At 38.7% G+C, this 12,088-nt stretch overlaps 1 protein-coding gene across 4 annotated transcripts in view; it reads right to left on the bottom strand.

Annotated features, from left to right (window-relative positions):
- The window catches only part of xirp2a (xin actin binding repeat containing 2a), a 51,529-nt gene that overhangs the window by 18,007 nt on the left and 21,434 nt on the right, over positions 1-12,088 (bottom strand). For 2 of the 4 annotated variants that reach the window (XM_067493206.1, XM_067493207.1), the window contains exon 3: positions 3,818-3,975. In XM_067493206.1, coding sequence (XP_067349307.1) covers positions 3,818-3,975 — 158 coding nt within the window. Of the gene's footprint in view, positions 1-3,817; positions 3,976-6,473; positions 6,539-7,563; positions 8,188-12,088 lie in introns of those variants that run through there. The other 2 variants (XM_067493210.1, XM_067493209.1) reach the window with 2 other exon arrangements.

Genomic DNA, 12,088 nt, shown 5'->3' with positions numbered 1-12,088 from the left:
TTTTACATTTTAACTGTTTATCTTAAGATTTCATATTAAGTTGCAATTCCATTGTATTTATTATGTATTAGAATTTTTCAAAATTAATAGCATTTTAAGAATAACACAACCTGTTCTGCCCGTGCTGTCTCGGCATGTACAAAGTGCCCAGAAGGTGGCAGGTCACCCAAATGCTTTCATGATTAAACCAGGCAATCCAGCCATATCCTCCTTATGGCAGTTTATCTATACCAACAATTGAGCAAAGGCACTATACAAGCTTTCAGTTCTACTTCAAGCAATCATCCTCAAAGCCATCATCAGGGGAAGAGAGGAGCCTAAACTGCATCCAGGGCTCTGGTCAATTATTTCTGTGCTTTTTTTTTCTCTCTGACTCAACATGAGTTTATGAACCCAGCTTTTTCCGTTTCTGTTCTATATTTCAGCTCTTTTTTTGCACCTTATTAGATGCCCTTGCTGCAAAGACAAACTTAATGGTGGTGGTGGGGATGTCATGAGTTTTTTAGTATTTAAGTATTTAAATAATAGGCTAAGACAAGACATGTTTACACTGCAAGAGTGTGCTCATCCTGCAAGAGGAGGTTTACGTGATGAAATCCGATAATGGTTTAGATTAGTCAGCTCAACAGAATCGTCAGTGATTGATTTATGGTAAAATGTATAAACTTTGACCAGGTTATTTCTGTAAATAAAAAAATACTGAAATTATGACCCCTTTGACTTGATTTTTAAAAAATCTTTCAGTTGAAGTGACTTGACCAAACTCGGCTGGGGATACGTGTTCCACTGGAAATTGTAGAAGATACCGACTAAATGTGGCAAATTTGGAAAGTTTACCCTTTTTTAGTTGTTAGTAAAACTGTTTCATACATTTCTGCACGGATAGACCATTGTGACTCTTCGTCCTCAACACATACATAGGAAGTATACTTTCTGGCGCTCTCCTAACAGTGAGTTTGAAATTGATGCAGAAAGTAAAACCTGTTTCAGTGTTTATATGTGCACCTAAAAAACTGTGACCCTTTCTTTTGAGAAGATAGTGGAGATATAGTTTGGTAATTTTCCATCACAACAGGGCCTGGCCATCACCTCACGCTAATTTGTTTTATTTTCCATAATACCAGCTTTTTAATGGGTTACTTAAGAAGTACTTAATATTGGCTAGCCTGAATTATATTGCACTGGACGGGAGCTGCTATGAGCCATTAGGGTCAGAAAGACACATATTTATTTAGGGCCACTGAGGTGAAGTTTCGAAAACAACAGGTTATTGCTCTTTTATATAGAGTTGTGGCTTTTAGAAGAAAGCTTCAGAAAAATAACTTAATAATTCAGTTTTTCTCTTTTGCTCTCCCTCTGTTACAGTTTCTCTGCTTGTGTGTTTCCAATAAAACAAGGCTACACATTTTACACCTGTTTCTCTCACATGTTAAATTTCAGGCTGGTGTGGTATTGCTCAGTCTGTCCTATATTTAACACCACTACATACAAACACCTAAAAGTATTATTTGCACAAGCCCCAAAACATAGGTGTCTTGATTTTACCTATATAAACATTCCTAAGTGAACTTGCAAATAGTGTTGTGTATAAAAATGCCCAAGCATGTAATGACTTTGAAATCTAACTGATAATATGAAACTCTGAGTTTATTCAGCCTTGACATCTGGAAAGGACTTGTGAAAAATACATTAATCTATGGACAATAAATCGCAAATTATTCATCAAAGTAAATACAGGTTGTGTTCTACTTCTTTCTCAGCAGCAGCTGGGTATTCATTAGCTTTATCATTATCATCTACCCCTGTGTTCAAAATCAAATTTAAGCTTGAAACTAAAACAAAATGACCATTTTTGAGAACCCTACTCGTGATTTTGATCAGTTTTTAATTTAGACATAATATTAAGAAGCTTTTTCAGGCATTTCAACTCTATATTAATAACACCTGGATGCCTGTAGATCACAATTTACAAGACATTTTCTAGTTGGTGGAGCTTTATTTTAAAAAAGCGAGCTCACTTACTGTAATGGCCCTTGGCTAACTAACTGTTCACACTGTGAATTATTGGGTTTATAAAGTGCAAACAGGGTCTTCAAAGCCACTGAGGCTCTTTTGTTCTTGGTAATGACTGACTCTGGGATATTCTGAGTTTTTTTGTGTTTAATTAAAGGAGAAATAATGTGTGAATGTCTGCATGTACGCTGCTTGTGTGGTTTATCTGAAATTGCTGTGAGATATATTTTTTCCTCCATAACAGTAAAAAATACTCACTCATTGCCAATTACTGAATGATGTTTTTTGCATTACCTTTCTGTAACATATCTCTGCCTGTGTAAGCAGCATTTTCACAGTATGATTCTGACTGCAACTAAAGTATTAGTTTATTGACAAAGTCACATGAAATATTAAGCAGCAACTTCCCTTTGCCTTAACTGTGTTAGCTACAAAAATCCTACAGAAGATGTCATCAGAAGGAGATTTCCGTAGGCAGACGGTTACTGCAAGTTGACTTCTTATAGATAATCTACATGCATGTAACATTTGTTGATGGGATATCTCATAAGATGAGTGATGGGCAGTTTTCTAAATTAACAGCTTCCTTATGTCAGTAAAGGCACCAGCACACTAAAAAAATACTTAATTACAATTAAAACTAAACCTCAAAAATTCTACTTAAGTAAAACTATGTATTCATGTTTATATATTTTAAAATGAGTAATTTGCCCTATTCAAGTCTAATCAGTTATTTGTATGTGCTCAGTTTTCTTTAAGTCAAGTCTAATTTAGGTGATCTTTGTACCCAAGTGGGACCCAGTTTTTGAGTGGACAGTCAGTCAGTCTGCAGGAAGAAAAATATATTTCTTCACTGTGCTGACAGATACAGCTGGGTTTGTTTTTTATTGTTTTATTTATTTATTCATTTGTTGGAAACTGGACCACACTTTCTTTATATGGATGATACACAAAGTGTTGGCTGCTCACATATAAAACATTTAAATGAGTCAGTTACTAATAGAAAGTGGGGGAGAAAAACTGTAGACTTGTAGCATTTTTTTAAATGAATAGCTTATTTGAATATTTGCCAAATAAATATGTAATTTAAAAGACCTGCATAGTGCCTATCTTTTCCTTTGTTGCTCCTCTGTTTTTGCATAAGCTTTACTGTCAGATGCATGGTTTAGAAAATAGGAAGCACCAGAAGTAACTATTTTAATAAACCAACATAAAAAGTTTAGTAGAGAAATGTGGAAACTGCGGAAACCGCTAACAACTTATTGCTACTGCTACTTTTAAAGTGGTCACAAGCCAAAAAGTCTGGAAACCACTGGTTTAATGTTTAAAATGTGTTATATTTTACAAGATTCTCATACATTTTTTATAGAAAATCTTAAGAGTGAAAAGTAGTGTATATTTATTGGAAATATAAGTAGCTCATATTTGCATTTAAGAACATTACTGTAGAAACTGTAGTTCAGATTGCTGAACTTGCTTCAACCAAATTCCTGCTATATCATGTTCAGACAGCAGGCCTTTATATTATGTGACAGTTATATGAATTCCCTTGACTGCAATTCACACTCTGAAGGAGGTCTGGTTTTTCCCATCCGGTGCCAAGCCTTATGGCAAATAATCCCACCAGCCCTGTGGTACTGTACCCATCCTGCCTCTTCTGTTTAAAAAAACAACCCTACAAGCCTGACAGTCTATTGGGGGAAATTAAATCACAGATATGTGATCATAAGACTATTCCTATCACACACTGTCAATTTAATCAAAAGTTCTGTCTGCCATCTCCAGTTACATCCTTCTGTCTTACCGCAGCAGAGGAGGAACTGCTGGTTTCTTTCTTGGATACGGCAGCCTGATACATCGCCAGCCGCTCTTTCACAGACACCAGCTCAGCCCCCTGGTCCTCGGCGTTCAGGGCCGTATCCTCGGGATGTCCTGGCTTGGATCTACCTGCGCTGTCTGCAGCTACACACAAACACGAAAATGTTAATTTTCAGATGCATGTAAACCCTAAGTCAGCTTCATGTCATTGTTAGATTCAGTATGTATCTTCCTCCTTCTAAAAATGATCCTTTTAGTAGTTGGCCTTCAGGGACAGTTTTCTGGATATACGTGGTTGTACATACCATAGATACAGTATTTTAACCATAAGTGATGTGAGGCAAACGATCCGCACAATTGTAAACAATCTCCAAGCACTACTTTATAATTCTTCATATTGCTTAGCACATCCCTGTGGACAGCCAATTAGAGAAAGCCATTGATCGTACATCTGACTTTTATGTGCTACAAAGCATCATTAAGCAACAGAGAAGGCTCTGATGAGGCTCAGCATGCACCCACACTGGACCTTTTAGCTCTTGGCATGTTCTCTCTCCTGGCAACAACACCGTAGGATGAAAGAAACCCTAAATAGAAATTATTCACTCTTATTATGTTCTTACGCTGCGACCTCTTGACACTGTGAAATTCTCCTCCTTGTTGTGTTGTGTCACAATAGGCGCTCACATATTTTCTACAAATGCATGTATGAATTTGGCTCCCATTGCAGATCAATATGTTTTCAGCTTCATGTCTGAATTGTGTTTTGTAGCTAGTGTTTCTTAAATGCAGTTGGGTGTCATTAGGGTCCCCTTAATGGTGCAGCAGTATTGAGACCAGTAACAGATTCAGTGCTTACTAGTATAGTAAATACCGTTCACGCTTGGCTTTGCTATACTAATGCTTTTCTCAGCCTTCTTAGAGTGTATTTACCACTGGGGCCTGACATACCCTACTCTTGGTATGTATGTCATTAAAATGAAGAAATCAAATACCCACTAATTTGATCTCAACAAATGTGTCTCAATTTAGCAGATGCATCTTTCAAAGGCTGCATTTGAAGTCTAATTGTGTCACAGCAATGCAAGGCTGTCCCAAATTAAAGGCTCTTTCAAATGTAGCCAAAAAATGGGTCCTTATTTCCCCAGGCAACTAAGCCTCCAAAGGATGGAGCCTCTGTCGCATAACCTATCATAACCTATCTAGATTCTTTGTACACTGGTGATTAAAAGAAAGTATGGTGGATACATGGCCCAAAGAATACACTGATATGAATCTTGAAAAACCAAACAGACTTAAAATCCGAAGTGAGACCCCATGATTTCCCATCAGCAATAAAAATTGTGACATTTTGCTGAAAAGATTTTAATGATTCAAATGGAATTGATACAGGTTGTATCTGAATGATTAATGTTCACGTGGGTGAGGTAAATCAATGCACCTAATTGTAATAACAATATCAGCAAAGGGCACAGCTTAACATATGTTGTCATTTCTTATGCAGTGAGCCCCATACTACCACTAGCTTCATTCCCATAAGCTGTAGCTTCAATGCCAGCGCTCCTTCAATGTAATTCTACTTGATTACATACATAAATATCCTTTAGGTTTGTGTTATTTCCACCAGCTTTAATTACATGTATTTCAGTTTAGTTTCAGAAAAATCATGTTTTGTCCATCCTCAGGGGCTATTGGCATGGAGACAAAGGCAGTCATACAGTAGGTGGGAAAATGAGTTGTGACCAATTTAAAATGGTCTGCTTTTAAATTTAACAACACACAGTGCTGGACTTGGTGAATCAGACCAGAAATTATGCAAGACTCTATGAGTACATCAATTTAAGCTGTAGATGGGGAAATTTGTTTTTTGAGCAACTCGAAAAAAACATCTTCCCTTTTCCCAGCAATATCACAAGATGACTAAGAATCTAAAATGGTTAGTAGCACTTTATTTATCCTCCCCTGTTGCAGAATATACTGATCAACAATAGTTTACAATTCGCTAGCAGTTCATCTACTGGTCCACCAGCTACTTCACCAAGACTCAATCAATTATTTTTCAAAGACATGTGGGTGAATTTTGCTCTACTGGTTTGACATGCACCATGTGACAAAAGCATGATCCCCTCAGGCCACTAGTTTTAGCTTTGTGCTACGTCTGGCATGTTAGTGTAACAAATAAGTCTTCAAGGAAGAGAAATAGGCTGCCGAGGCAGCAGCATCTCGAAATAAACAAGGTTTTAACCTGCTACATCCTATAAATATGCGTCAGAAATCCTACACCTGAGGCTGTGATGTAACCTAATACTGGCTCAATGACAGAAACACAAGGATAATGCCCTCATTTATCACCAGGGATGAAAGTTCACGTCATGGTCTGAAGCTGTCTGACACGCAGAGACATGAGTCCTTCAACACTTTAGAGTGGTGACAACAGCACATGGAGTAACTCTGGCTTCTGAGATCATGTATGTTGTATGTAAAGCTGCCATAGCATGGAGGTGAGGTAAGCCAGCTCCGGTGGAAAAAATAAACCTGCCCCTTTTATAAACCTGTCTGTAGCATCATGTTCCCCTGTAACACAGAGATTTATGGAGTGGGAGTGTGTGTATGGGTGCATGTGGAGAGTCCACCACACTGACCACTTGGCTTCTTCCTGTCAGAGTCCTAGCTTCTTATCTCACAGCAGAGGCACAAGTGAGGGCACCTGGCGAGGGGTTGTGGAAGTGGGAGAGGTCAAGAAAAGTCAACAGATGAGGCCACACAGTTCCTGATATGAACGATTCAGTGGTTATATTGAGCCCAGCTGAGGGCCACTGATTTGCCTGTCTTTGCCTCCTTGCCAGTGCCTGTGCTAAAGCAATCAGAGAGGAGGTGCAGCACTGTTGACTTGGTAGAAGTGAGGAGGTGAAGGGCAACATGGAGAATATAGGAGAGAGGAAAGAACAAGAGAATCATTTCAGAGTTTAAAGGGTTGAGACAGAAGGCAGCGTTCTGTTCAACGCCCATACATCTGTGTCAAGCAGAGGCTGTCGCCTAATCAGAGAGAGGTCACCTCTGTCTCTGACCTCTCCTCTCAACTGAAACTTTGAGCACCCCAATTTTCTGTTCAGTACTTACTGACCCAAGCTTTTGGCTGCTGAGATTTGACAGGAGCGCTAAGACGAGCTACACTAATTGAAATGTCAGCCATGGAGGGCGATTTCTTCCTTACCGACGAAAGCAAAACAGGCACAATAATTGAGCTGTCAGATCTATCAAAATAACTTCTTTACATGGAGACTGGATTGCCCTGGAGTGCTTCCTTACACTGGGCTAAGCACTTTGTTTCTAATTTGCTATGCTTTCAGAATATTTCGGATCAGATTGCTGCTGGTGATGTCTGGTGGAAGGAAACAGGAAGACCCCATGCATGTTTTATGACAATGCACAAATCCTATGGGGAATCACACCAACGTACAAAATAATCTAATTCTTCATGATGTTTCAACACAAAACAGCGCCTTCACTTCATCCTATTTCTCATTCCACAGCAAATATGCCTCGTGTCTGCTCAGCCTGGGCACATCAAACCAATTCATTATCAGCTAAAATGTCATCCAGCCTTTCCAATCTGTCTCTTTCCACTTGTGTTTGGGTGGAAAATCACTTAAAAGGGCTCCGCTGACAGTGGGGCTTATGTTGATTCAAGAGTCAGCCTTAAAATACTGATAGTCCCCATACATCTCTTACCTTGTGTGGCTATGTAGATCGCTCTTTTTACCAAACAATAATAGAATCCAACAGATTAGAAAAGGGCTGTGGAACTCCAGAAAAAAATAAAGGCACACAGCGTCAACCCAACACAGAAAGGCAATCCTGGGCAGAGGAAGACAGTGAGGCTTGGAGACCAGCTCCAGCAGTGCACTCTACAGCTCAATGAGGCCCAGGCATCCAGCAACAGCTGATTTTATTTTAGAAGTCCCCCCTTCGTAAAAAATAGGATGGACTTAGGGAAGAGGGTAGGTGGTTGTGGGATGGCTTTTTTTAGTGTCAAGTATGGAGGTACCCGACATGCCCTTAAGCTTATGTCACTGTAGTCTTATGGACACAGACGTCCCAGCACTGTGAGCTGGAAAACAGACACTTGGTACATCTTTCATTTCCGCAGCGGAGACCAGAGACACATTTGGCATTTGGAATCACTGCTTGTTATCATGGTAAATATCACAGGATTTTATGAATCAGTGCACACAGTGAGGATGGATGTCATCCACACACATACACACATACACTGGCTCATACCACTCTATCACATATGAAAAACAAATGAGAACATGAAACGATATGATGGAGAATTCCCATATTTCCCATATGACTAAATATTCATTGACAAAAAAAGGTATATATATTTCTCCACAGCTCGGCCTCTCTAAGTAAATTATTCATTTCTAATTATTGAATTGTTAGTACTTTAGTGTGTTTAAAACCTGCTTTCACAAAGCTAGATAAATATTTGATAAAGATAAATATTTGTGATGCCCATGTGTTAAATTCTGTCTGTAAAAGCTGCTTAACTTCCAATGTTTTTATGGTGTCAAATGATTTGACAAATTCTGACCACAGGATCTAAATGAACTTTTCTAGGTTGCTCCCTCTAAGATTTAAAGTGAGGTGCAGTGCCTGCTGCATAAATCCAGAAGAGGCTCAGAAGAAATCTTTAATGATCACAAAACAACCAAGCAGTTAATCAGTGGAAGGAAATCCTATTGATATTCCTTCTTTTTTGCTTTTCTTTCTGCCTGTGCACCCTTGCTCTGTTTCTATACCTTTTTGTTGGACATTCGTTACCCTAAAGCAATGGGAATGGCCCTTTTTTAATCCAGTGACCTTTAGTGTCTGATCAGCCGGGGGTCTTTTATTTACTTTTTAAAACCTACATCTTTCTGCACACATCAGAGAGTCTAGCTGATATAATCCAAACAGACACGATTATTGTCAGTTCTCTCCATATTATATGTTGTTATCATGTCTACTTAATGACCTCATATATGAAACAAAAGGTGTTCTCTGGGAGCCCACCCCATGAGGTGCCATTGGCAGCACATCAACTAGAGCAAAGCACGGTTATCAGGCTTGTAGAGAAGCTGCACTCTGCTGATAATCCCACTGAAATTGCACATGGATTTCCTGTTCCTAAAGTGGAAAATAAACATACTCCTGTAGAATACGTAATGAAGGGCCCTGAGAATCATCTCCATCTGGGGTCCAGAGTGAGTGAGTTGTAAACTAAAATAACTCTCAAAATAAAGTGCTAAATGTGATCAGCAGTTGCCAGTAAAGAGATTTACATTTGCATGTTGGGTAACAGTCCAATGTGCTGGATCTGGGTTGGATAAATCAAGGCTAATCATCGCTAATTACTCACTGATTTTTTCACCAGGTATTTTTGTCTCTGAGAACAGAATGTCAAGATGTTCCCAATTTCTAATAATTTCATCTTCACCTACAGTAGTAAGGGTGAAGAAATGCAGCTCCACTACACAGACATGATTTTTTAAACCAAAAAACGAACCACATAATAAAGCAGAATTATGACAGGCTTTCATAATGATTAATTGCTTGTTAAATAAGCTGTCTTGGTTCTTTGATTTAACAAGCTAACATCTTTACTTTCTTTCACATAAATGTGAATGCAATTAATGAAATTCGAAAATTTGGGTCATATTTTCTGAGACTAGACATTTTTAGTCAGGTGAACAATTATACAAAAACTTGAATAAAGTAAAGTAGTGGAAAGAACAGGATTATAATACTTATATCCATAAAGCATGAGGGGTCAATGAATTGTTTGAAGAGCATGAAAATGAAGTGAATCGTATCTTGTGTCTCACACAGCCAACAGATCTCAACCCAGGTAAACACCTATAGAAGATTTTGGATCATTGTGTTAAACTAGAATTTTGCATGCGCATTGAATCCACTCAGAGTCTATGCTGCAGGCTACGTAAAGGGCCTACACTGTTTGTGTTTCTCTGCTTATATTTATATAAGAATCTGCATGCCAAGCTATGATGTAGGGTACACAATACAGTACTGCTAAGGGTTATGATGTACCTAAACACCACCTATGATGCAGTTACATATTGCAAATTAAGCTTTGGACAGCACTCTCTATCATCATCATCATCGAAACAGTAAGGGAATATACTTTAAAAAATGTCCTTCTGTCCCTTCAGCAGAGATTCCAAAATCAGTTAAGACACATAGAAATACTCTTGCTGAATATGTTGGCCCAGTAGTTTTTTGACTACTGATTGTAGGACTTACAATATGCTGTGAACTGGAAGGGAAATGCCAAGTCCAGTGTAGAAGAAGGAGGATAACCAACCAAGTTAGGACTAAAAGTACCTTATTCAATGTTATTGGACAGACTGAATGAGGATACACAATTATTTAGGGCCCAGGGGCTGTTTGTGAAGATTCCTTTTAACGTCAAAAAATAAAAAATAAAATTCCTCCATGCATTGAATCTTTATGCTATGGTAACCAGCTGCGGCCTCTTACTAAAATCTTTTCTCTTTGTAAAATTCTGGATCTTTGGGTTGTTTTCTAAACTTTCTAAACAGTACTCAGGGCAACGCAATGATGTTAAATATAACAAAACCATATTTTTGAGTAGAGGGAGACTTAAAGATTTGCGTTTCCAAACAGTCATTATTGGGTCAAATCGGAAGTTGACTGGAATAAAATCTTTCTTTTTACTACAAATATCATAAAGACATTGTAATTTGGCAGTAAAATATATAAAGAGATTAATTAAAAGAAAAACAGTCTTTTGGCAATTCTACCTTCATTGGCAGCATTTGCACAAAAAGTCTCTTGGGATCAGCTTGTCTGACAAGTTTTTTCATCTACAGGCTAATATAAATGCACACAACTTTTAGGTAATAGAATAAAAACTCTACTATTCAACACCAACTGTTGTGTGCCCTAAAGCCAGCCACAGCTTCATGGTGGCATTTGGTGTATTACGAGTGGAAAGATGTCAACAAGGATGCCTATTTAGAAAGAGCAGCACCATAGAGATTTAGAGGTGAGCTTTGCATCTGTTTAAAGTGCAGTTACTCCCTGCTTTATTTAAACATTGGGGCTTTGCGGGAAGCAGCTCATGTAGCCCCCCTTCTGCTTCCACTGTCAGTCATTTGACCTGAAAGATTATGAAGAGCTGTCACTGACAACTTGTCAGCGAAAACAAAAGCTCCCGCTCAGTCAGGACAACAGGAACGCCGAGGATCGTCAACAAGCTCCAATTTAAGACACGACCCGGAGATTTAGTGGCGCACAAGACAAGATGAAAGCCTGACTGATGTCAGGTAGAGATGGAGAGTCTCTCAGTCTGCGTGTGTGTGTGTGTGCTTGTGAATATGTTGAGGGTTCGGTGCATGCATGGTTGAGTTTGAACAAATGTGTGTGACGTCCATCACTTTAACTTCTCACTTTCTACAGTCACTGTTTCTCATTCGTTCTTTCAATTTCAGTTCAGATTGTGAGGACATGTAAAGACATTGTCACAACAGACCAGAGAAAATACAGACAATTTCAACTTTAGACAAATATTCTATGAATTGGTTAAAGACAAGAATGATCAAAAAGCTATAATCAATATTTGTTAAATCCACAATGGATCACATTACTATTTATATTTGAAAGGCCAGGAGACAGGTAACTGCAGTTTTGTTAAATTTCTTGTTGTAATTTCTTGTTTTGATTCATTATCACTTCTTTTATAAGCTATATTTTTAATGTGCAAACAAGTAGCTGTCACACCAATATTAGTTGATGTTAGCAACAATCTATAGGAAAACTTATGTCCATCACATCAACTGACAAAGTCAACATAAACACAGGGTTATGACAATAGCTGTGTGACAGAACAGATTTGATCCATAATGCAGAGATAAGGATTTAGCAGTTTGAAATGGTGACAAGAAGAAGGGGGGCAGTCGTCCACAGACCACAAGGTGAGTGGTTCGATCCCCGGCCCTGGCTATATGTCGAAGTGTCTCTGGGCAAGACACTGAACCCCTAACAGCCCATTCCCCTCCCCGGCTGTGCAGTGCTGGTCCAAGCCCGGTAGAAATTGGGGAGGGTTGCGTCAGGAAGGGCATCCGGCGTAAAAAAAACTGTGCCAAATCAACATGCGGACAATGAGCCGCTGTGGCGACCCTGAACTCACGGGATAAGCTGAAAGGACAAAAAAAAAAAAAAAAAAATG

This window comes from Channa argus, chromosome 23 (assembly GCF_033026475.1).
Source record: "Channa argus isolate prfri chromosome 23, Channa argus male v1.0, whole genome shotgun sequence".
Classification (NCBI taxonomy): domain Eukaryota; kingdom Metazoa; phylum Chordata; class Actinopteri; order Anabantiformes; family Channidae; genus Channa; species Channa argus.
This window is presented reverse-complemented; position numbering and strand designations above follow the sequence as displayed.